This window comes from Plecotus auritus, assembly GCF_963455305.1.
Source record: "Plecotus auritus genome assembly, chromosome: 6".
Classification (NCBI taxonomy): Eukaryota; Metazoa; Chordata; class Mammalia; order Chiroptera; family Vespertilionidae; genus Plecotus; species Plecotus auritus.
Window position 1 is genome coordinate 106,830,137 of NC_137773.1, and position 26,686 is coordinate 106,856,822.

The window sequence follows — 26,686 nt, forward strand, 5'->3', positions numbered from 1 at the left end:
CTGGAATAAATCCCACTTGGTCATGGTGTATGATCTTTTTAATATTTTGCAAGATCAGGCCGGCAGAGGAGGGCAGTTAGGGGCGATCAGGCAGGCAGGCAGAGGCAGTTAGGGGTGATCAGGCAGGCAGGCAGGTGAGCGGTTAGGAACCAGCGGTCCCAGATTGCGAACCGGCAGTACCAGGGATCGGGCCTAAACTGGCAGTTGGACATCCCCCAAGGGGTCCCCGATTGAGGAGGGTGCAGACTGGGCTGAGGGACGCCCCTCCCCACCACATGCATGAATTTCATGCACCGGGCCACTAGTGTTGAATAAGAGTGGTGAAAGTGGACATTCCTGTCTTGTTACTGTTCTTAGGGAACATGCTTTTAGTTTTTGCCCATTGGGAATGATGTTTGCTGTAGGTTTGTCATGTATGGCCTTTGTCATGTTGAGATATGTTCCCTCTATTCCCACTTTGCTGAGAGTTTTAATCAAAAATGGGTGTTGGATTTTGTCGAATGCTTTTTCTGAATCTATTGATATGATCGTGTGATTTTTGTCTTTCAATTTGTTTATGTGATGTATCAGGTTTATTGATTTGCAAATAGTGTACCAGCCTTGCATCCCTGGAATAAATCCCAGTTGGTCATGGTGTATGATCTTTTAAATATATTGCTGGATCTGATTTGCTAATATTTTGTTGAGGATTTTAGCATCTATGTTCATCAGGGATATTGGCCTATAATTCTCTTTCTTTGTAGTGTCCTTATCTGGTTTGGAATTAGGATAATGCTGGACTCATAAAAAGAGTTTGGAAGTGTTCCTTCCTCTTGGATTTTTTTTGAATAGTTTGAGGACTATAGATGTTCTTTGAATGATTAGAAAAAACTCTCCTGTGAAGCCATCCAGACCTGGGCTTTTGTTTGCTGGGAGTTTTTTTTTTTTATTACTGCTTCTATTTCATCAGTTTTTTTGGTCTATGCAGGTTTTCTGATTCTTCCTGATTCAGTTTTGGGAGATTGTATTTTTCTAGGAATTTGTCCATTTCATCCATATTGTCCAGCTTGTTGGCATATAGTTGTTCATAGTATTTTATTACAATCCTTTGTATTTCTGTGGTGTCTGTGGTCACTTTTCAGCTTTCATTTCTGATTTTATTTATTTGGGTCTTCTCTCTTTGTTTATGTGTCTGGCTAATGGTTGATCAATTTTGTTTATCCTGTCAAAGAACCAGCTCTTGGTTTCATTTATTTTTTTGTGTTTTTTTTTGTGTTTTTTTTTTAGTGCTCTAATCTTTATTATTTTCTTCCTTCTACTTGCTCTGGGCTTTTCTTGTTGTTCTCTTTCTAGTCCTTTAAGTTGTAGAGTTAACAGGTTTATTATTAATTTTTCTTGTTTTTATTATGTGGGCTTGTGGTGCTATGAACTTCCTGCTTAGGACTGCTTTTGCTGTGTCCCAGAGATTTTGTGTTGTTGTGTGTTCATTTTCATTTGTTTCCAGGAAGTTCTTTACTTCTTTCTTGATCTCACTAGTAACCCATTCGTTGTTTAATAACATGCTATTTAGCCTGCATGTGTTTGAATGTTTTTTGCATGTTTTTACTGTAGTTGATTTCTAATTTCATTCCACTGTGCTCTGAGAAGATGCTTGTTGTGATTTCAATCTTCTTGAACTTGTAGAGACTTGTTTTGTGTCCTAACATGTGGTCTATCTTTGTGAATGACCCATGTTCACTTGAGAAGAATGTATATTCTGCATCATTGGGGTGAAATGTTCTATAAATGTCAATTAAATCTATCTGATCCAGTGTGTCCTTTAGACTTTAGAATCAGTTTCCTTTCTTATTAATTTTTGAGTGGAAGATTTATCCAGTGAAGGCAGTGGTGTGTTAAAATCCCCTACTATGATAGTATTGTTGTTGATCTCTCCCTTAAAGTCTTCTAGAAGTTTTTTTAATATATATATTTAAGTGCTCCTATATTGAGTGCATTTACGTTTACCACAGTTATATCCTCTTGTTGGATCGATCCTTTTAGTATTATGTATTGACCCATATTGTCTCTTGTGATGTCCTTCATTTTGAAGTCTATTTTGTCAGATATGGGTATTGTTATCCCAGCTTTCTTTTAAATTTCCATTTGCATGGAAAATTTTTTTCCATCCTTTCACTCTCATCCTCTGTGAGTCTTTTGTTCTGAGGTGTGTCTCTTGTAGACAGCATATAGTCGGGTCATTTTTTTAATCCATTCAGCTACCCTATGTCTTTTGATTGGAGCATTTAATTCATTTACATTTAAGGTTATTATTGACAGGTAATTATTTATTGCCATTTTAAATCTGTATGCCTAGGTTTCTATCTCTATTTCTTTTTTTCATTGCAGTAGTCCCTTTAACATTTCTTGCAATGCCCACTTGGTGGTGATAAACTCCTTTAGCCTTTTTCTTGTCTGGGAAGCTCTTTATTTCACCATTTATTTTGAATGATGGTCCTGCTTTATATAGTAATCTTGGTTTCAGATCCTTGCTTTTCATTACCTTGAGTATTTCATGCCATTCCCTTCTGGCCTGTAGAGTTTCTGATAAGAAATCAGATGGCAGCCTTTTGGGAGCTCCTTTGTAGGTAACAAATTGCTTTTCTCTTGCTGCCTTTAAGATTCTCCCTTTGTCTTTAATTTTTGGCATTTTAACTATGATGTGTCTGGCTGTGGGCCTGTTTGGGTTCTTTTTGCTTGGGACTCTCTGTGCCTCCTGAACTTGTGTGACTTTTTCCTTTTCCAGGTTAGGGAAGTTTTCTGCCATTATTTCTTCAAACATGTTCTCTACCCTTTTTTCCCTTTCTGCCTCTTCCAGTATACCTACTATTCAAATATTGTTATGTTTTATGTTGTCCCACAGTTCCCTTAAGTTGTCCTCCTGTTTTTTAATGGTTTTTGTGGGGGGAAGGGAGATTGGTTCTCTGACTGAGTGATTTTTTTCAACCCTGTGTTTTAATTCACTCATTCGATCTTTAGTTTTCCCTATCTGCTGTGTATTCTTTCCAATGTGTTCTTCATTCTTTATTTCTGTTTTCATAGTTACTATGTCTTTTCTCATGCTGTTGAGCATCTTTACTATCATTATTCTGAACTCTATATCAGATAAATTTCTTATCTCCATTTCATTTATCTCTTCTTCTGAAGAATTCTTATGTTCTTTCATTTGCTGGTTGTTTTTTTGTCTCCTCATTTTGACTGCCTGTTTGGGTTTGTGACTCTGTATTAGGTAGATCTTCTACACCTCTCAGTCTCTAGTGCAGGACAGTGTCAAATACTGTTTCTGACTAATTTTATCAGGCAAAGACTCAAAGACTCCAGAGTCTGCCTCTGCCTGCAGACTTATTGGATTCAGTCTTGAATAGCCCTCAGCCAATCGTCCACAGGTGTGGTGAGAGTTTTTCCAACAAGGTGAGGCAATTGCTTCTGCCTGTAGGCTAATTGTTTTTCTCAGTCTCAGAAACTCCACACCATGGGGCAAGAGGTTTTCCAATAGGGTGTGTCAGTTATCTTCCCCTCAGGCAAAATGGCCTAGATAGCAAATATCTGGTGAGAAAGATGACCTCCACAGAGTGAGGGAATGACTCAACACAGGAAACCAGTGTTTCTGCCTTCTGAGTTCTAACCCTAGAACCCCCAAACTTAGCCTTTGCTTACACAGCTCGAGTTCACTCTGCCCTCACTCTGCTGGTGCACAAGGTGGGTGGCTGCACAGAGAATTTTGTGCACTGGCCCTTTAAGAGGGTACCTACATTTCCAGCCATCTCTCCCTGGAAGATGGCAAACCTGCTGCTTTTCACAGCCAGATATTGATGACTGGAATGGTGAGCCAAGGTGTTTTCCCAGAGTCATGTCTCTTGACGCCAAAGAATGAGCTACACGGACCAGAAGATTTAAGCAAAAGTGTGGAAAATTTACTATAAGCAGATTTAGACTCCCTGCAAGGGGACGGGGGCCCAATAATGGGCTGCCCGTTAAAGCCTTGTAATTCAGGGGTATATATTTGCTACAAGCCTGTTCTATGTCTACCTGTGTCATCACCTGATTGATTCCCTCAATTGTTTTTGCCCAGCAACGGACCTAAACTTTCCCTGTTTCTATGCGTTCTTTCTCTGTTTAGCAAAGTTCCTATGCTGAACTTTTTCTGTTTCTATGTGTTCGTACATTTTGTTTACTGCAGGCCCTCCCTTGGTTTCCCATGCCTCTTGCTTTGTGTCCAGAAACATTTTATTATTTCTGCTTGGTTGGTTCCTGTGGTCAGGTTGGCTCAAATTGCCATGTCTGTCCCTGCCTAGGTTCTACCTGCCTTTGTTTTCCACTGGACCCCTGACCTATCTGCCTGCATTTCAAGTTAACCCTCTTATTATGTGGGTACCCTTCTTAGTTCTGGTGCTCATTTCTGGGGCCCAGCTTGGGGATTAGACCCCAGAGTTCTCAGTGGCAACCCCCATAGCTGAGATACCTCTCTGGAACTTCAGTTGCTATCTGTGGGAGACCATTGAGTCCTTTTGTGACTCTGCCCCCACCTAACAGTCTCTATTCAGTCTCTGCTTTCCATCCTTGATTATCAGGGTTCTCTCCAGAGTCTTTAGTTGATTATTTAGGGATTTTTTTTTTCTGTATTTTAGTTGTAGTTCCAGGATGCTGGGAGCAAGTCCATGCAGCTTCCACTTACTCTGCCCCCATTTTAAATCTCTGCATTTGAAATTAAGAAAGGAACATAAGGAGGATTCCACAGAGGTGGTAGAAAGCAAAACAGGATTGGATTACAGGACAGTTAAGATAATGTACTTTCTTGAGGGTGGTCATGCCATCAAAGTATATTACTTCTGGCATTTCAAAGATGTGTTAACCTAGGTACACAAGGACAATAAACAGACCTGCTTAACAACCTCTTACTCAAGAAGTTATAAGCCTGGGATGTGACTGGCCATCACAAGAAGTTATGATTTATTACAGCATCCCTTTTTGTTCACATCTGCAAACTACTACACCGAGACTTTTTGTTGTTGTTATTTATTGATCAGAGAGAGATACATTGATTTGTTGTTCCACTTATTTATGCATTCATTGGTTAATTCTTTTATGTTCCCTGACCAGATTCACACCCATCACCTTGGTGTATCAGAAAGATGCTCTAACCAACTGAGCTACCTGGCCAGGGCCAATCTGAGAGGTTTGTGGGTTATTTTTAAATATATTTTTAATTTATTTTAGAGAGGAAGGAAGATGGAGAGAAAGATAGAAACATCATTGATGAGAGAGAATCATTAATCAGCTTTCTCCTGCACGCCCCACACTGGGGATGGATCCCGCAACCTGAGCCCTGACCGGGAATTGAACCTTGACCTTTAGTTTATAGGTCGATGCTCAACCATTGAGCCACATCTGGCTGAGCCAAGCTGAGAGTTTTTGATTCCCAGACTTTCTGTGCATTTTGGGGAGAATTTTTACCTAATGAAGTCTTTTCACAACCTGACAGTGGCTGAGGCCTACCACAAGACCCCCTTCAGTGATTGCTATATTCATTAAGTTATAGGGTCGCCTTGTCACTCCAGTGAGCCAGCAACCCACTGTTCTCCTTCCTGGATTTTCCAAAAATGGTAACTGAACTCTGGTACCTGTCTAGAGTGCTGGTACCCCTTGGCCTGATGAGAACCTTTCATCAACATTCCGTTATATTAAGGGACCCATTACAGTGTTGGGGCCAAGAAACTCCTTTACCTTCAAGATTATTTCAGCTGGTCTAATAATATAAATAGACACGAGACAAATTAGCAAGAGGATCAAATCTAATACATAGGTATGCATGGGGACTCCGAATGCATGAGAGGTTCATAGAAAGGGAAAATGTGTGGTACATAAGACATCGTGAGCTAGGGATGAGGGAAGATCCCTTGGGAGCTTCAGAGGGCCAGTGCAGGATGATAAAAAGAGCAGATGTTTAGTAATTAGAAGTTTGTCCTGCCCTATAGATATATTGTAGGCAGCAGGAATGGCACCAGGTGTTAGACCATTGGGGTCAGACTGACCTGGGTTCAGCAACCTTGGTACCTAAGTTCTGACTAGGAAAGAATTCAGAGGCAAGACTCAAACTATAAGATAACATTTATTTGTAAAATCACAGAGGTAGAAAAAGTAATTCCTAGAAAAAATGGCTTAGGAGACAAGTTATAGAGGTAAAGGGAGGGCCTTTGGAGCTTGGCAGTGAGGAAAGTGCAGGCATGCTCCGGGAGGGAGAGTGCTCTGGGTCCTCCCTCTTAAGGGTTTTAAGGGTAGAGATTTTAGGTGAGGTTCCAGGGGAAGATAGAATATCCAGAGTTTTCCAGTTGTTGCCTTTCAGGGTCTAGGTCTCCACTGATTGATTGGTCGGTGCCAGGGCAGAGGGTCATTATCCAATGCAGCTGGTCCTGAGGTCAGCAGTGGTGTAGCTTGTCTGGTTTTGCTGCTTTACTGGGCCTGGAGCGAAAATACAACTGAGGCCTAGACGTTATCTTTAGAAAAGAAAGGTCAGGGGGTCCAAACCACATGACCAGTGATATGTTAGGAAAGAAAGGCCACCCTGGGGGCAAGGTCCCACCTTACAATCGTCCTTTGCGAGGCGCCCAGGGCTTTCCACCCTGGTGACCCTCTGTACCTGGCCCATCCATCTTATTCTGCTCATGTCTGTCTAACTGCCTACCACAGATAGGTCAAAGGAGGTTATCTCGCCTTGTCAGTGTGGCTCCATGGTCGAGTGTCAATCTGTGGACCGGGAGGTCATGGTTCGATTCCCAATCAGGGCACATACCTGGGTTTTGGGCTTGATCCCCTGCAGGGGCTGTGGGGGAGGCATCCAATCAATGATTCTTTCTCATCATTGATGTTTCTATCTCTCCCTTCCTCTTTGACATCAATAAAAACATATTAAAAATATATATTTTTAAAAATAGGAGGTTATCTCTGATAACTCTCTTATTATGGTCAAGGCCCCTAATTCAAGTTCTTCTAGGTAGTTAAGTGGGGCAGACATTTCTCTTGAGCCCACAGGGTCTTGGTTGCCTCTAGTTCAAAACAATCCACATACCACAAAGACGCATCTTGAAGTGACTGGTTCTGAACCCCCACAACAGCTTATAACAGCATTAAAATTATTTTAATTACCCATGACACTTGATGAGCACTGTAAGACAGTCTTTATTCTGGGGACTATTGGGATAGGGGTAGGGACCACTGCAGTAATGTCCTGTAGTGGGGGGAGAGCTTTATGGGTTCAGATTCTAAAAAAGTAGAAATTTGTAGCCAAGAAGCAGGGTCGGGGTAAGAGGATAGGATATTACTCAGAGGAAACATGAAGGGCAATGGGGGTTCTGGGTAAACTGAGCTGACCTCTGGGGGTTCCTGCTGAAGGCATTACCTGAGAGAGGGTGGGGATGAGGGATCTGAGCAGATGTCTAGGGTGGTCAGATATCTCGAGGGTGGGGGTTCTGGTTAAACTGACAAGATTCTTGCTAAAACTGGACAATGCAGAGATGAACAGGGACGCCCAAAAGTCAGTTTTACTAGAAAAAATGCCCAGGGAAGCCTGAGCAGAGTTGGGTTCAGGAGAGACTTGTCAATGTAAGAACATTTAAACCTGTAGAGAATTTTTATAAGAATTTCTTGGAGCCAAACTTACAATAGCCAGGAAGCAAAATAACTCAAAATTTTCAGAAAATGACAGTTTTACAGTTTCTTTTTTCTTTAATTTCTTATTTATTGATTTGAGAGAAAGAGAGAAACATCGATTTGTTGTTCCACTTATTTATGCATTTATTGGTTGATTCTTGCATGTGCCCTGAAAAGGTATCGAACCCAAAACCTTGGCATATGGAGATGACACTAACCAACTGAGGTCCCATGCCAGGTCTGAGAATGGTCACTCTTCAGAAGGAGGGTGCATTGCAAAGGTGTGTTAACCCAGACAGATGCACAGAAACAATAAACAGGGCTCAAGACAAAGATGAAACTTTTACTAAAAATGTTATAGAACCCAGCCGATGTGGCTCAGCGATTGAGCATCAACCTACGAACCAGAGGTCACGTTCAATTCCTGGGCAGGGCACATGCCCAGGTTGCGGGCTTGACCCCCAGGGCAGGGCGATCAATGATTCTCTCTCATCATTGATGTTTCTATCTCTCTCCCTCTCCCTTCCTCTCTGAAATCAATAAAAAAATATATATTTTTTAAAAAATGTTATATGCCTGAGGCATGACTACCCACCATGATCTGCCTAGTTAGAAATTTATGATCAAACCACCTGTGAGGTTACTTTCCATAGATTCTACCCCTCCCCCCTTTTTTTTCCTTTGCCACAATAACAGCCCAGCCTTTTTCTAGCAGAATAGAACAGAGCATATTATCAGAGTGAATCTTGATGTGTGTGCTTTTCTCTGGGCTGCAGGCAAAAAAAAAAAAAAAAAAGGGTGAGAAATGCTTGTAGAATAGAATTTAAACTCTTTAGCCTGGTGTATGAGGACCTCTGATTTCATCTCCAAGTTTGCCACACAGTTCCTCCCCCAAATAGCAAATGTTTTCAAGAGGTCTCATCTTACCCTGGCTGGGTAGCTAAGTTGGTTAGAGCATGGTCCCAATACCCCAAGGTTGTGGGTTTGATCCCCGGTCAGGGCACTTTCCTTCCTCTTCAGTTTTTTGGAATAGTTTGTTAAGGATAAATATTAATTCTTCTTTTAATACTTGGTATAATTTATTTGTGAAGCTATCTAGTCCAGGAGTTCGTTAGTTGAAAGGATTTTTTTTTATAACTGATTCAATGTTATTACTAGTGATTGTTTTGTTCAGATTTTCAGTTTCTTCCTAATTCAGTATTGATCTACACCATTTTATATAGAGGACTTGAGCATCCATAGGTTTTGATATCTGTGACAGGCTCTGGAACCAATTAATTCCTCAAGGATACCAAGAATAGTTAAGTTTTTGGTGAGTCTAAGGTTATATGTAAATTTTTTACTGTAATGGTGGTCAAAGTCCCTAACCCTCACATTGTTCAATGGTTATATGTACTTGGAGACCAAACTCCTGCTTCATGGCCTTTGCATGAACTGTCCCCTCTGCTGACATGCTCTTCCCGCACACTTTTGTTGTGCTTGCCATCTACCTGCTCTGCGCTCAAATACCACCTCCTCATGGAGGTCCTACCTTACCATTTTATTTTATTTATTTTTATGGCATCTATCCTCAATGGCATTATATTGAAGAGTCATTCATTTACTATCTGATTCCCCTTCCAGATGCCAGGACCTTTTGTTCATCATGGTCTCCCCAAGGATGGAACAATTGGTGGCACACAGCAAGCATTTTATAAAAACATACACAATCAGCAGCAGTAATATAAACCAAATACACATACACATTGGCTGGTGGGCCTTCAGCAGGGTTTAGAGCAGGGTTTCCCTGCTGGTGCATCACCTGTGACAAATAACACAATCCCATTTGGTGCAGAGGAAAGCACCTTCCCATGGCACTCAGTGCCCCCCCTCCTGCCCCCACTCTGACAACGCACTCCCCTTGTTCACTGGCCACCACCCTATGCCACCTCTCCTCCCCTTAGGAACCCTGTTCTTATCCAGGCTTGAGCTTAATCAGCTCCCTCATTTCAGATATCACTGTGGCAATGGAGCCTGCCTACCTTTTTTTTTTTTTAATAAGAAAATTCATTTAGAAAGTCAAAGAGCTAGAAGTGAACTGTAGAAAAAATGGGCTCAGGGAACACGGTACAAAGGCGAAAGAAGGGCCCTTGCAATTAGGAGAAAGGTAATGTATCTGGGGGGACAGGAAAGGCACCAGTGTGCTCCCCGATAGAGCTGCCTGCCCTGACTTCTTTAATAGAGTGACCCAGCACCCCCTTACCGTTACTGACACTGCTCCACTTTCCTTTTCCTTTGCAACACGGATCAAACTTTTGTTCACAGATGTACTCTGAGCACCTGGAAAGGCACCTAGCACTAAGAGAGCCTACTGCAGTAGGTGCTAGGTATGTTTGTTGAATAATGATTCCATATCCACCCAGTGAGGTAGACAGCATCATCTCTGTTTTCTGGATGAGGAAACTAAAGCACAGAAAGGATAAGTTGGCCTGATCATCCAGTGAGGAGTCGGGGAGGCAGGACTGAACTCTGGTGTTCTGACTCTTAAACCCAGTGAAAACAAAAGAGAAATGCTTAGCAAAACACAAGAGAAATGCAAGTTCTGAGCTGAGATGGGTCAACAATTTGCAGGGCGGTATCTGTTCAGGGGAAGGAGCTGGGCTGGGCAGCGGGGATGGACCTGCTGCTGTGTGCTAGCAATCTCTGGGCTCTGCATTTTACGTGCTTTAGGGCTGCACTAGGCAGAAGGAGGAGCACAAATTCCCAACACTCAACAGCTGGTTCCTCAGCCAGTCACAGAACTGGGAGCTCCACCAGAGGGTCTGGACCTCCAGAGCAGTGCCACAGGCTGGGCTGTTTGCTAAAGCACCTACGTCCAGCCTTCCTCCCTGGTCCCTGGTTCCTCCCATGGGGAACCTCTCCTCCACTCCATGGCCGCAATGGTGCTGCTGGTGTTCCTGAGAGGGGCTTACCAGTGAGTTCGGGGAGGCTAAAAAGGGGTGGCTCCCATTGGTATCCGTAGGCTCCAGGTGAGATCTCTGGGTGATCCTGCCAGTATCTGGCATTTGGGGGAATACAATCACTGTTCACTAAAAAGAGCTTCAATCCTTTGCTTTGTTCATTTCTTGCTGATGTCAGAGTCCAGGCATTTGACAAATGTGGCTACCAGTAACTTCCACTAGTAAGGAGAGATCATTTGTAATTTAAAGGAAGAAACAGGAGGCACCAGGCCTTGGAATGATAAGACATGCAGGGCAAAGGTCTGGTGTCTTGGCCCACTCATCTCCTCCCCGCCCATTTAGCCAGGCCATTTTCTTTGAGGGAACTGATTTGTTCTGCTTGCCCTTGAAACAGGGTCTGACAGATGCCCTAGCGGCCTAGCCAGTTTGCTCAGTGGACAGAGCATGGGCCTGCGGACTTAAGGGTCCTGGGTTCCATTCCAGGTCAAGGGTACATGCCCAGGTTGCTGGCTCCATACCCAGTGGGGGTATGCAGGAGGCAGTGGATCACTGATTCTTTCTCATCATTGATGTTTGTATCTCTCTCTCCCTTCTCCCTTCCTCTCTGAAATCAATAAAAATATAGGAAAGAAAGAAAGAAAGAAAGAAAGAAAGAAAGAAAGAAAGAAAGAAAGAAGAAAGAGAAAGAAAGAAAGAAAGAAAGAAAGAAAGAAAGAAAGAAAGAAAGAAAGAAAGAAAGAAAGAAAGGGACATGGAGGGAGGGAGGGAGGGAGGGAGGGAGGGAGGGAGGGAGGAAGGAAGGAAGGAAGGAAGGAAGGAAGGAAGGAAATAGTGTCTGACAGAAAGCAGAGGTGTCTGCAGTCGGGTGACTCTCTGGTACATGGAGACTTTTCTCTGCCTTCTGTTCCGTGGGATAGTTTAACTTTAGTGCGAGGTTTATGGAGGAGAGTTTTGAGGGGACCCGAGGCACTCTCTCTCAAACTCCGGAATCTGAAGATTAAGGATGACCCAGGAAGACCCCTCCTGACTCGGGCTATGTTCAGCACAGGGTAGTGTTTGGGGGATCCGAAGGCCCTAATTCCTGCTTGCCCTTCACTGCCACTTAACTTCTAAAGCCTTCTAACCTCTCCCTGTGCCTCTGGCTCAGTGCGAACCAAGAGCACCAAGCTTCCCCCACCAACCGCTGTGGGGGTGAGAGATTCACAGGGGCCCTCCGCGCACTCCCCAGCCTTGTCCTCACGCTCAGAAAGGCCATGTAGCGGGCAACCTTCCTTAAATTGAAACTCCGCAAATCTGTTTCACCCCAAGAAAGTGCAAACTGACACCTGGACCTCCCAAGGTGGAGGAGGCCAAGGGGGTGAGGGGAGGGGTCTGCGTCTCTCTCGACCTGGCCTCTTCAGCGGCTGCAGCTGGCTGAGAGAACGGGTTTTGGACATCCGGGGGCGGTCACAAAGGATTCCAAATGGAACGGCTTCCTTTCCCCATTCCAGCCTTCAACTTGGCCCCCATCTGCCCTTCCGGGCATCCTCTAGTCCGGGGGCCCGGGAGTGGAGAAAACAGAGGAAAGGATAGCCCAGCACCTTCCCGCCCCGCGCGCCCTCGTGCCCACTGTGTCCTCGGCCACCGTATGCGGGCGCCGTCCCCGCTGCGCGCCCGGGCCGCGGGGAGGCCGGCCCTGGCGGCGGGGCCCACGTTCCGGCGGGCGCCGAGGCCGGGACGCGCGAGGAGAGGGGCGGGGCGGCGCGCGGGCCGGGCTGGGGGTGTCGGATGTCACCCCTGCGCACACCTCGGCCTGGGGGGGGGGGAGGTGTGGGGGGGGCGGGGAGCGAACCACTGAGACGCCGAGACCTCCGCGGTCCTAGAGTGGAGCAGGAAGTGTCCCAGGGGAGGGAGCCGGAGGGTCCGGCCTTTCCTTTCCTCCGCGTCCGGCGGGCTCCAGCGGCGGCCAAGCCTGCGCGGCCGACTAGCGGGGACGCGTCGCGGCGGTGAGTGCGGCCGGGCTCCTACGGCCCGCGCGGCGCCCTCCCGCCGCCTCTCCCAGCCCCAAGCACTCCGGACTCGCGGCCCCGGACCAACCCTGCGCGCCCGTCGGCCCCGCGCGTCCCCCATCCCGGAGCCAATCGTTGGGGCTCTGCGGGCGGGGAGATAAGGCGATATCGTTTTTCAGGAGCCTGCATTTCTTTCTACTGCTTCCCTCCCAGGTGGAGCCGTGGATTTCTGGATGAGCTGGAGACGGGGCTTGGCTGGCCAAGGACGGAGTCGGGCCCAGCAGAGAGCCCGCCTCGGAAGGACACCGGGAGGCGGGCTTGGAAGGATGAGGAACGGCTGTGGAGACTAACGCCGCAGCAGGAGCGATTTGAGTTAGACGCCGGAAAGGAGTTCCAGACTCCGTGAGGTGAGGCGCGGGAGCTGGCTACCCTGGAGACGCGCGCGCGGGGATGTGCGTGCGCGCGCTGGGAGGGAAGCGGGAGAGGGAGAGCGAGGAAAAGCTCTCTCTTCCCCTGGCCTAAAATGCCCTCCCTTTCCTTGCTGCTGATCCCGTGCTGTCCCGCCTCCATCAGCTGCTTTAAGCCCCGCCTCGCTCCATGGGAATCCCACGTTTGTTCATTCATCAGGCATCACTCTTGAGCCTCCTACCACCAGGTGCCTGGGTGACAAAGAGGACCGCCACTGTCTGGTTAGGGCTGGTTCCCAGCGCGCACTGAGTGCTGCGGGTGGGGCCTTGGGTACCCTAGGTTGGGGCCGACCTGGGAACCCAGAGGCCCTGCCGTTGTGTGGTGGCTGAGCTCAGGGACTTTGGGGTGGTGGAGCTAGTTCCAGATGCAGGAAGGGCACTGAAGGAAGGTGGCCATGGGGCAGGCTCTAAGGTGCCCAGCCAGACTTCTTGAGTCCTTTTCTGCTCGTCTGTTTTCTATTGGAAAGCAGAGCAATCCAGACACTTGGTTTTTCTGACTGTCATTCCGCTTTGCGGTTCTTCTGGTCTTACTGTGAAATTGGAGCGGGGCCTGCATTCCACATTGGACCCTTAGGACCCTGAGCTGTTGAGGGTTAAGGTTAAGCTGGGGGGCCTCATACAATCTGGGTATGGAAGTCCAGTGGTCTCACAGCCTGAGAGAAGGGGAGGGACTTTTTCTGGGTCCCATAGTCTCTGAGTAGTGGCGTTTACTTTTTTTTTTTTTTTTTTTTTTTAATTAGAGAGAGGAAGGGAGAGCTAGAGAGAAATATTGATGAGAGAGAAACATCTATCTGATGCCTCCTGCACGCCCCCTGCTGGGGATCCAGCCTGAAACCAGGCTTGTTCCCTGACCCAGGAATGAACCTGGTTGATTGGTTGATACTCAACCATTGAGCGACACCGGCCAGGCAGTACTGGTATTTATAAATGCACAGCATTACTTTTCTCCTGCAATCTGAGGTGTGACTATCACTTTTGACTGTCCCCCCCCTCTTTTTTGTGACTGTCCCATTTTTTGTTGCTTTTTAAATGCTCATCTGAGGATATGTTTTTATTGATTGATTTGAGAAAGAGAGGAAAAAAGAAACATTGATGTGAGAGAGAAACATGGATCAGTTGCCTCCCGTACACACCCCAACTGGGGATCGAACCTGCTACCCTTTGGTGTACGGGACGACTCTCCAACCTACTGAGCTGCACTGGCCAGGGCTTGTCTGGGTATCTTCTCGACCATGTGCTTTACCCTTGTTTCTCAATGCAGACTCTATGGGTCAGGGCTGGTCTGGCTGTGTGGAGCCAGCAGGTCTAAAACCAATAGTCTGCCCAGGCCACCAGCAGGGTGGGTTTCCCCTCCTCAACAAGCCTTCATGGTTCTTATCTGGAACATCTGTCTTTGTCTTTCCAACTCATGTTGTAAAGGTCTCAAGGGAGAAACGGTGACTTTGGCTCAGAAATCCCAAGATAGCAGCCTGCTTAGCTCGGCCCTCTTGGGTTTTCTCCAGGAGGATCTGGCCACCGAAGGTACCACGGAGTCTTAATTCCTTCTCTCTCCTGCATGTAGCCCTGTCATTGTCCTGGGATTCTCGGAATGTCTTTGTCACATTGAAAGGCCACCGCTTTTCTCCCGGACTCCCTGCCTTGTTTGTCAGGTTGACCAATTACGGGGACCATGCAATGATGCTGTTGGGGGTGGCAGTTCCCTCTCTCCATTTGTATAAGGACCAGTCACACTGACACTTCTCACACGTCCCGGGGCTTCTCCCAAGGGCTGGTCTCTGGGCCTTGTCACTTTCCCCATCACCACCCTCCACACCTACTTACAAGAGAACAGAGTATTGAAGCCAGTGATTTCTGTTTGGAAATAGGGTCGTCTTCTGCTGCTGACCCCCATCAAATCCCATCATGCCCACAGCCCTGTGTCCCCGAGTCTTGGCTCCGAAGGAAAGTGAGGAGCCCAGGAAAATGAGGAGCCCACCGGGAGAGAGCCCTGGACCCCAGGGCGAGCCTCCCAGCCCCGAATCCTCCCGACGCCTCTTCCGCCGGTTCCGCTACCAGGAGGCGGCAGGCCCCCGTGAGGCCCTACAGCGCCTCTGGGACCTGTGCCGGGGCTGGCTGTGCCCTGAGCGGCACAGCAAGGAGCAGATCCTGGAGTTGCTGGTGCTGGAGCAATTCCTGGCCATCCTGCCTCGCGAGATCCAGGGCTGGGTGCGTGCCCAGGAGCCGGAGAGCGGAGAGCAGGCTGTGGCTGCTGTGGAGGCACTAGAAAGGGAGCCAGGGAGACCCTGGCAGTGGGTGAGTGGAGCAGCTGCTCTGGGCTGGCTGGAGGTTGCGGGGAGGAGAGGGTAAGAGCCAGCAGTGTAGAGAGGGGCCACTCCCCTCCACACACACACACACCTTCTCCTGTCCCCTAGCAGGGAAGAGGAATTCTTTCCAGAACTCTTGCTTTGGTGAAGTACACATGAGTGTTGGTTTCTCAGTAGAGCAGATTATATTCCCTTAAAGGCTCTAACTAGGAAGATAAGTCCTTCCCCTTTACAGCCCTGTCCAAGGCCTGGGCTGAGCCTTCAGTGATCAGCTGTGGAGGTGATGGTCAGTAGGCCAAGGGAGGGAGTTTGCACAGCCTCTGGCCCTTGCTGGCTAGGGACCTCTCCATGAGTCCTGAAAAGCTCTCTCTGGGATTGCAGCTCAAGCACTGTGAGGACCCTGTGGTGATTGACGATGGGGATGGCCCTCTGGACCAGGAGCAGGAGCGGCTGCCAGCAGAGGCCCAGAGCCACCTTGCAAAGAGCCAGGAAGCCCAGCCAGTGGCCCTGCTCCAGGGCCCTGGGCTACCAAGCAGACTCCCAGGCCAGCTCAGCGAGGACCCAGGTAGGGAGTCTGGGGTGGGGGGCGGGCCAGCCTTTGTACCCCACCTTGTGCCTTAGAGGTGGCTTTTGACCTCAGTTCTCTTCTATCGCCTGAGGAACCATAAACAACTTTCAAGGTCTGAGTTCCTCCCTAGAGTGATTGAATCAGAATTTCCTGAGGGTGTCTGTTCTTTTCATGGTGCCCCATTCACTCAGACGGACCTCTGTCTCCCAGTGCAGACTCTGTTGTAAGGGCCTCTCTTTGAAGTTGCACCATCTTCTCTCTGTGAGGGTGCATTTCTGGGCTTTGTCATTTTGGGGGAACAGCCGGGCACTATTGGCTGTCCCAGTAGGGCTGTGTCAAGAGCGGAGTGTGGCCATAACTACTTGTCTCCCTGAACCTCTCTTTCCCAGCCAAACAGCCCCTGATCTTAGGCTTGTTATGATGCTGCAAGGAAATACAGAAATACTCTCAGGGAACAGGTTGGGGTCTCAGAGTTTGGGGCTTGAGTGTCACCTAGCCATGTCTCTACCTGTACAAAGTGTGCTGGTGGCTTCAGGCAGGTGCTTTTGGCGCCAGGTACACTTGACTACAAGCCTCAGTTTCCTGGTCCATCCAAAGGAGGTAATCATTACCCTTATTGGGTTTTGGGGGATTAAAGGATTATAGCCATAAAATGTTAAGCAGGGGGCCTGAGGCAGTCATGATTTTCAGTTGAAGTAATCCTATGGGAAGTTGTGCTGCCCTGGGGTTAAGTGACCTCTATGGTGTGAGGGTTGTTTCAGGCAGACTTACTGCTTACATTGTGCTACAGATAACAGATGAAAGGAGGGCGGATGCCAGGAGAGTATTATTGAGATTCAGGGTCCTCCTTAACATTGTAATAAGTTAAAAAAAAAAGCATATTAAATTTCTTTATGGGTTAAACTATATTGACTTCTGTATAAATCAAACTTTTCAGCCTCCCCTTGGTTAAAAGTCCAGATAGTTGTGTAAGTTTTTTAGGAATGTCTGAACAAAGGCCCACAGACTGGGCATCTTAAACAACAGACAGTTACTTCCAGTTCTGGAGGCTGGAAGATCAAGACCAGGTGTCAGGAGGGCTGGTTCATTCTGAGGTCTCTCTCCTTGGTGTGTGAATGGCCATCATCTCCCTATGACCTCATGTATTTGTCCTTTTGTGTGTGTCTTAATCTCTCTCTTTTTTAAATAAAATTTACCATTTTAACTAAAAAAAATTTTTTTAATTGATCTTAGAGAGAAGAAGGGAGGGGGAGAGAGAAACATCAATGTGAGAGAGAAACATTGATTGGTTGCCTCCTGCATGCCCTCTACTTGGGATTGAGCCTGCATGCAACCCGGCATGTGCCCTGACTAGGAATCAAACCCGCCACCTTTTTTTTTCTTCTTTAAATATGTTTTTTTTTTTTTATTTCAGAGAGAGAGGGAGAGAGAGATAGAAACATCAATGATGAGAATCATTGATTGGCTGCCTCCTGCCACATCCCCTACTGGGGATCGAGCCCACAACCCTAGCATGTGCCCTGATGGGAAATCATACTGTGATCTGGTTCATGGGTTGATGCTCAACCACTGAGCCACACCAGCCATCAAACCTGCCACTTTTTGGTGTACCAGCCAGGGCTTAATCTCTTCTTATAAGGACATCAGTCATACTGGGTTAGGGCCCATCCTAAAAATTTTATATTGACTTAATTACCTCTTGAAAGACCCCCATCTCCAAATACAGTCACATTTTGAGGTAATAGGGGTTGGGACTTCAACATGTGAATTTGGTGGGGACATAATTTAGTCTAACAACAAGCTTAAGGGAAGCAACCATTAGTCCAAATAAACACTGCATGTGCAGGCAGCTTGGGATATGCAGGTTGTGGGCCTAAGCTGGTGCTTCTTGAGGAAGTTCAGAGATAAGCCAGTTACCACTGATGGGATTCTGGTCCAAAGACTCAGCTCCTCCATTTTCCCTGAACAATAAGTGGACAAAGGAGCCATGATGAATTTTTTACTAGGAAGACCTTAAAGACTTAAAGTGATTTGTCATTGGGATGAGCCGCCAGTAAAAACCTTGTAGTTCCTAATCTTGAAAATCTTCCCAAAATGCTAGATCTTATTTAAAGGATAAAGCTTTCCACGGTGATTTGTAAAAGTGTCCGTGTACTCGTGTCCCGTGGGAAAGGTAGGGAGAGGCTGTCATTCATCCCCCAGAAGCTGGAAGGTGTGAGAGAGCAGAATGAACTCCCCCCTCACATCCACACCCACCCTGCTAGAGCTTTCCCCAGCAGAGTGAGGAGGCTGCCTCCCTCGGGGACCCCCAGTATCACTGCTGGCTACGCTGTCTCCTGTTCTGCCTCCTGTTTGGACCCTTGTTCTAAATAGTTACACCTTTCCCTGCTGCATCTTGGTGAGAGATGCTGCCTTCTGTTAGCTTTGAGGCTGATTTAACATGTGACCAGGATCAACTTTCAAAAGACCAAGAGACGATAGTGCAGCTTTCCAAGTCTTATTCTGTGAAAGGAGCACCTTTTGAAACATAACTTATTTTCACATGGCTGCACCCTGGGCCAGGCATGTGGCTTTGCTCACAGAAGCCTGAGAAAGGTGTAGTTGCCAGTCAGGGAGAGAAGTCTGTTGGAATAGCAACCCCTGTCCCCCAGGCCTCAAGGTCAGGCTAAGGGAGGTGGTCCCAGTGCTACACTCTGCACTTTCTAGTGGGCTTCAACAAGTGTTTCTTCCGGAACGGGGGGTTGGGGGGTGACACCTAACAGGGACACAGTCTTCTGGAGTTTACAGTTTATGAACTTCAGGTGTATACATTTCTATGACCCTGGAGCCCCACAGTAATTTTCATTGCTGGCAGCTCTTACTGACATCTTGACTCAGAGCTCTAACCTTTATTTTCCCCATATTTCGGATCATGAAGTTGAAGCTCCTGCATCTGTGGGAAGTTACATTGCGACTGACTTGGTGGCAGGGCCAACTCAAGCCCAGGCATTCCCTGTTAAAGTCCCCCTTGTTGTGTTTGAAAGCAAAGTAACAAATCTTGTAGTTTGCCCAAAGTTTTTTATCTGCATTATCTTGTAATCCTCCCAGGTAAGAAAAGAGGCCCAGGGTTGTGAGACACCCTTTTCTCATCTCTTTCAGTTCCTCAGGACCCATCCCTCCTTCAGGAAGTGAGCTTGAGGGATGGACAGCAGATGACCTCTCTCCAGCTTCCCCTGGTGAGTGACTTCTGCAAGAACCCTTGAAAACCCCACTTTGCCTCTCTGTCAGCTACAGGGAAGCTTTTCCAGGGCCCTGGCCACTTTCTGTCTGCCACACAGGCTGTTCAGCCCCATCCTAGAAAAGATAAGAGGACAGATGTGACTTTATGTGTCTCCCATCCCTCCCCCTGCCCCATAGTCTGGGCTGCTCACTGTGCTGGCTGTGCCGTCACCTTTGGGAGTCTGTGTGGACTATGGTGGTGGACAACAAACATCCTGGAGTCCCCATCTCTCTTCCTCTTGGCATCTTGGTGTCCCCTCCAGTGAAAAAGGGGAGGGGAAAATGTAGAATTCTTTGGTACCATCACGTAGCCGTGCAGAGGGCTGTTAGGGGGTTTCCACGTAAAGCTTCTTTCTCAGGTGTCCTCCCCAGGTGGGAGTCGTTTTTGGTCTGGCAGGTGTCTTCATGCACCTCTTTCCATCCCAGGTTCTGCCTGGGGCTGTGGTTTCTGACCACACCCCCTTAGTTTCCCTACTGAACACTTTCCTTTGGCTGACATGAAATTCAGTTATTACAAGAACGTTGGTGCTGTAAAGGGGTGGACCCTGTTGTTACTGGTTCTCAGCAGATGGAAGACTCTCTGAAGGACAGTAGACAGTTTGTTTTCTGCACATCCATGTAGTAGGACTTTAAACTTGGGAGGGGGTTCGGCTCAGGACGAGAGGACACATGGAATGGTGGGTTATCCATTCCCTTGGAGCTGTACCCCTGGAACACAGCATGTGCCTTTGACCAGTACAACTTGCAAAGTGATGCTATGAATTTAGTATCTATTGAGTTTCGGTTGTTCACCTTTGAATTTATCCAGGTCCCTGTAGATGCCACAGTGAGCAGAAGAGACAGATTCTGATAAATCAGTGTTCTTTATCACTCCATTGAAGATTGTTTCTGCCCAATGCACTAAAAGTCACCATCCTGAAGGTCCTATTTTTTAGGGCTTTTTCTTTTGAATTTTTAATTGTAAAATACATACAACAAAATTTACAATTCTAACCATTTTTAATGTACAGTGGTGTTTTTAAATGTTCAGTAATCTTAAGTATATCCCATTGTTGTGCAACCAATCTCCAGAATTTTTTCATCTTTCCAAACAAACTCCTCACCCATTCAGTAATAATTCCCCATTCCCGCATACTTCTGGCCCTGGCACCCACCATCCCACTCACTCTAGAGAGCACTCATACATGGGACCATACAGCATTTGTCCTTTTGAGTCTGGTTTACTTCCCTTGGTGTAATGTCCTAAGGCTCATCCATGATGTAGCATGTGTCAGAATTTTCTCCTTCGTGAAGGCTAAATGATATTTTGTGGTGTGTACTGTATATAACCCATTGTGCTTATCCATTCATTCTTTTTAAAATAAAACATTTTTATTGATTTTTAGAGAGAAAGGAAGGGAGAGAGAGAAACATTGATGTGAGAGGGTAACACTGATTCACTGCCCCTTGCAGGCCCCCTACTGGGAATTGACCTCACAAACCTGGCATTTCTGACCAGGAATCTAACCAGCAACCTTTTGGTGTACGGGACGATGTCCAACCGACTGAGCCATACCGGCCAGGACATTTCATTCTTTGATGGACACTTAGGTTGCTTCCACCTTCTGGCCGTTGTGAATAATGTTGCTATGAATATGGGTACATTTATTTTTTTTTAGGTAATCATAGATTCACCTCAGATGTAAGAAATAACAGATACAATACAATACAATGTTATAAGCTGGTAGATACAATGTCATAAGCAACATACTGACATCAATACACACAGGATACAGAACGTTTGCTTTCAGAAGCATCCTTCCTATTGCCTTTTTCGGCCATAACCACTGCTCTCACTCCAGCCTCTCATTGGTCTCTGATAACCATCTGATAGTATTGTTTAAGAACATTACTAGTAAGTAAGTGGGTTCATACAGTATGTCACATTTGGGTATGGACTTTTTAAAAAATTTATTGGGATGACACTGGTTAACAAAATTATGCAGGTTTCAGGTGCACAATTCTACAACACATCATCTGTACACTGTATTGCATGTTCACCACCCCAAGTCAAGTCTCCATCACCATTTATCCCTCCTAAACCCTGCTCCCTTTCCTCTAACCCCCCTCCCCTCCTCAGTCACTGCACTATTGTCGCTGTCCATAAGTTTTTTAGTTTTTCTCTTTTTTTTTTGCCCAATCCCTCCATCTAATACTTAGACACCCCCCAAAACTCCCCCTCCCCTGCTGTCAGCTGGCTTTCTATCTATGTCTGTCTCTATTTTGCTTGTTAGTTCATAAATCATATGGTACTTTTCTTTCTCTCATTGGCATATTTCACTTACATAATGTTCTTCAGGTCCATCTATGCTGTCGCAAAGGGTAAGATTTCCTTTTTGTTTTTTGTTTTTTGTTTTTTGTTACAGCCAAGTAGTATTCCATTGTGTAAATGTACCATAGCTCTTTTTATCCACCCATCTACTGATGCACAGTTGGGCTGCTTCCAAATCTTGGCTATTGTAAATAACACTGCAATGAACATAGGGGTACAAATATTCTTTCGAATTAATGTGTTGTGTTTCTTCTCATAAATTCCCAAAAGTAGTGGAATCACTGGGTCATAAAGCAGTTCCATTTTTAATGTTTTCCATAGTGGCTGCACCAATCTGCATTCCTACCAACAGTGCTCAACCACTGAGCCACGCCAGCCAGGCTCCTTTGTCAAATATTAATTGACCCAAAGGTGTGCATTTATTTTGGGGATCTCTATTTTGTTCCATTGATCTATATGTCTATTTTTGTGCCAGTACCATGCTGTTTTGATTACTGTGGCCTTGTAATATAGTTTGATATCAGGTAGTGTGATTCCTCCAGCTTTGTTCTTTTTTTCTTAAGATTGCTGTTGCTATTTGGGGTCTTTTGTGGTTCCATATAAATTTTTGGAATATTTGTTTTAGTACTATGAAATACACCATTTATGTATTGGTAAGAATTGCATTGAATCTATAGGTTGCTTTGATTAGTATGGACATTTTAATTATATGTTAATTCTTCCTATCCATGAACATGGTATGGTATATGCTTCTACTTATTTGTATCTTCAGTTTCTTTCTTCAATGTCTTATAATTTTCCGAGTACAGGTCTTTTACTTCCTTGGTTAAAATTATTCCTGGGTATTTACTTTTTTTTTAAGCGGTTGTGAATGATATTTTCTTTTTTTTTTTTTTCTTTTTTTTTTTAATATATTTTTATTGATATTTTACAGAGAGGAAGGGAGAGGGATAGAGAGCTAGAAACATCGATGAGAGAGAAACACCGACCAGCTGCCTCCTGCACACCCCCTACTGGGGATATGCCCGCAACCAAGGTACATGCCCTTGACCGGAATCGAACCCGGGACCCTTCAGTCCGCAGGCCGACGCTCTATCCACTGAGCCAAACCGGTTTCGGCTGATATTGTTTTCTTAGTTTCCCTTTCTGATAGTTTATTATTGATGTATAAAAATGCAACTGAGGAATTTGCACGTGGCTCAGCAATTCTGCAAGTTTTGAATTGCAATCCTTTCTTTTTCGTGAATAAATACTTTTTTAAAAAATATATATTTTATTGCTTTTTTACAGAGAGAAAGAGAGAGGGATAGAGAGCTAGAAACATCAATGAGAGAGAAACATCGATCAGCTGCCTTCTGCACACCCCCTACTGGGGATGTGCCTGCAACCGAGGTACATGCCCTTGACTGGAATCGAACCTGGGACCCTTCAGTCCAAAGGCCGACGCTCTATCCACTGAGCCAAACCATCAGGGCATGAATAAATACTTTTTGGTGATGAAAAAAAAAAGCAACTGACTTCTGGATATTAATTTTGTATCCTGTTATTTTACTGAATTCATTGATCAGTTCTGGTAGTTTTTTGGTGGAATCTTTAGGATTCTCTTTATTCAGTATCATGTCATCTGCAAATAATGTGTTTTACTTCTCCCTTTCTAATTTGGAGGCCTTTTATTTCTTTTTGTCTGATTGATATGGTTAGGATTTCCAGTACCATATTGAATAAGAGTGGTAAAAATGGACATCCATGTCTTGTTCCCTATGTTAAGGGAAATGCTTATAGTTTTTGCCATTGAGTATGATTTTGGCTGTGGGTCTGTCATATATGGCCTTTATTACATTGAGGTATGTTCCCTGTATTTCCACTTTGCAGGGAGTTTTTACATAAATGGGTGCTCTATTTTATCAAATGCTTTTTCTGCATCTATTTTTTAAAAATATATTTTTATTAATTTCAGAGAGAGAGAGAGAAATAGAAACATCAATGATGAGAGAGAATCATTGATCTGCTGCCTCCTGCATGCCCCACACTGGGGATCAAGCCAACAACCCGGGCATATGCTCCGACCGGAAATTGAACCTTGACCTCCTGGTTCATAGGTTGACACTCAACCAACTGAGCCATGCTGGCCAGGCCTTTTTCTGTGTCTATTGATATAATCATGTGGCTTTTATCCTTCATTTTGTTTATGTGGTGTATAATGTTTATTGATTTCCAGATATTGTACCAATCTTGCAGGAGATGGTTTTCAATCAGCATAATTCTGTGGAGCTTCAACGAGTGTTTTGCATGTGTCAGTAGTCTGTTCTGTTTTTATTGCTGAGGAAAGAACCCACCGTATGGATGTACCACAGTTTGTTGAACCATTCACCTGCTGAAGGAGATCTGGGTGGTTTCCAGTTTAGGGCATTTTGCATAATGCTGCTGTAAACATTTGTGTTCAGGTTTTGTGTGAACATCAGTCTTCATTTCTCTGGGGACACATGCCCAGGTATGCAATTGTTGGGTTGTCTGGTACCTTTTTCCAGAGTGACTGTACCATTTTACGTTTCCACTATATTCCCCACATCCTTGTCAACATTTGATGATGTCACTGTTTTTTATTTAATTAAATTAATTAATTTTTTTATTGCCATTTTCAGGGACCTTAATGACTTCAATGTCTTTAAGGCTCGTAACATGGCTTTACTATTGCCAGCTTTGTCTAAATTTCTGCAGAAACACATTCAGGTAAGCAGACTCATTGGCTGGCTTTCACCATTTTTTATTTTAGCCATTCTGATATATGCATACTGATATCTCCTTTGGACTTAAATTTGAATTCTCTAATGGCTGATGAAGTTGGACATCTTTTCATGTGCTCATCTGCAATCTATATCCTCTCCATGAAAGGTCTCTTTATGACTTTTGTCCATTTTTTTTTTAACTTTATTGTTGAGTGTATTACAGATGTCTCCCCTTTTTTCCCCCATTAACTCTCTCCACCCCACACCCACCCCTCCCAGGCCTTCACCACACTATTGTCCATGTTCTAATTGTCCATTTTGCTTTTTTTACTGTTGAGTTTTGAGAACTCTTTATATAGTCTACATACTTGTCCTTTGTTGGATGTATGTTTTGTAAATATTTCTTCTCATCCCATCTATTTCACAGGGTCTTTAGCAGAGCAAAAGTTTCAAATTTGATCCCAAAGATTTTCTATGTTTTTTCCTTTAGTTATCCACTTTACATTTTGGTCCAAAATACATTAACCCAGCAGTTGCATACTTGGGTAATCATAGACTCAATCTATGATTACAATCTGTGGTCCATTTGCATTTAAGTCTATATCTCTAATTTTTGTATAAGGTGGAGAATTAGGTCACAGTTTGTTTTTGTTTTTTTTTTTTGTTTTGTTTTTGCTGGTGGATGTCCAATTGCTTCGGCCCTCTTGGTAGAAAAGTTTGTTTCCACTGAGTTGCTTTTATTCTCTTGTCAAAAATCAGTTGAACATATTTGTGTGGGTTATTCTTGGGTTCTCTGTTTTGTTCCATTGATGTATTTGTCTTTCTTTCCACTAATAGTACACAGTTTATATGTAGACTGGCTCCTCTTATTTTATTCTTTTTCAAAATTATGATAAGAATTTTGTTAAACATGTGTGTCAATTTAGGGAGCATTGACATTTTTACTATCTGGGTCTTGTGATCTGTGAATGTGATATGCCTTTCCATTCTCTTTGATTTCTTTCATCACTGGTTGGTGGTTCTCAATGCACACGTTCTATACATGTTTTATTATACATAAGTACCTCATTTTTTAAGCAGTTGCAACTGCTATTATATTTTTAATTTTGATGACAATATAATCATTTCTAGTATAAGAAACACAATAGATATTTGTATGTTTATTTTGTATTCTGTGACCTTGCTGGATTCATATATCAATTTTAAGGAGGGTTGTTTTTATGTGTATTTGCTTGTTTTTATTTTTTATTATTATTTTTTTTTAAATATGTTTTATTGATATTTTTACAGAGAGGAAGGGAGAGGGATAGAGAGCCAGAAACATCGATGAGAGAGAAACATCGATCAGCTGCCTCCTGCACACCTCCCACCGGGGATGTGCCCGCAACCAAAGTACATGCCCTTGACCGGAATCGAACCCGGGACCCTTCAGTCCGCAGGCCGACGCTCTATCCACTGAGCCAAACCGGTTTCGGCTATTTGCTTGTTTTTAAATAGAGTCCTGGATTTTCTATGTAGACAACCATGTTATCTGCAGATAAGGATAGTTTTATTTCATTCCAGCTTTTATGCCTTTATTTTTCTTTTCTTGCCTCATTCCATTGGCTAGAACCTCCAGCACAATGTTGAATAGCAGTGGTGAGAGAGGATTTCCTTGTCTTGTTCCTAGTCTTAGGGGGAAAGTGTCATCTCACCATTAAATATGCTGTTAGCTATAAGTTTTTGTAAATTCTCTTTATCTAGATGAAGCATCTCAATTTTTTTTCTGAGATTTCTTATTGTGTATGGGTGTTGGATTTAATCAAAGTCTTTTCTGCTTCAGTTGATAATGAACATGTGAATTTTCTTTCGGCTGTTAATGTGCTGATTATGTTGACTGATTTTTAATTATTGAACCAGCCTTGCATTCCCTTATTGTCATGCTATAAAATCTCTTTATCTATTGCTGAGTTTTGTTTGCTGTTATTTTGTATCTGTTCAGGAGTGATATCGGTCTGTGTTTATTTTACTGTCTTTGTCTAGCTTTGGTTTCAGGGTAATACTAGCTTCATAAGATGAATTTGGAAGTGTCCCCTCCTCTTATTATAAGAGACTAGAGGCTTGGTGCATGAAATTCGTGTATGGGGCGGGGGAGTCCCTCAGCCCGGCCTGCACCTTCTCCATTCCAGGATGCCTCGGGGGATGTCCGCAGGGATCGGGCCTAAACCAGCAGTTGGACATACCTCTCGCAATCCGGGACCGCTGGCTCTTAACTGCTTGCCTGCCTGCCTGCCTGCCTGATCGCTCCTAACCACTCTACCTGCCTGCCTGGTTGCCTGTAACTGCCCTCCCCTGCTGGCCTGGTCGCCCATAACTGCCCTCTCCTGCTGGCCTGGTCGCCCATAAGCACCTCTGCCTTGGCCCCCACTACTGTGGCTTTGTCCAGAAGGATGTCCGGAAGATGTCCGGTCTAATTAGCATATTA

The 26,686-nt window shown here is 45.0% G+C and overlaps 1 protein-coding gene across 1 annotated transcript in view; it reads left to right on the plus strand.

The window, feature by feature from the left end:
* Nucleotides 1-12,461: 12,461 nt before the first annotated feature.
* ZNF496 (zinc finger protein 496) overlaps nucleotides 12,462-26,686 on the plus strand; it is a gene marked incomplete at its 5' end in the record, with an annotated part of 57,904 nt that continues 43,679 nt past the window's right edge. Inside the window, 6 exons of the mRNA XM_080672705.1 lie at nucleotides 12,462-12,586; nucleotides 12,803-12,996; nucleotides 14,476-14,577; nucleotides 14,922-15,348; nucleotides 15,741-15,924; nucleotides 19,066-19,142. Coding sequence (XP_080528831.1) covers nucleotides 14,959-15,348; nucleotides 15,741-15,924; nucleotides 19,066-19,142 — 651 coding nt within the window. The remainder of the gene's footprint in view (nucleotides 12,587-12,802; nucleotides 12,997-14,475; nucleotides 14,578-14,921; nucleotides 15,349-15,740; nucleotides 15,925-19,065; nucleotides 19,143-26,686) is intronic.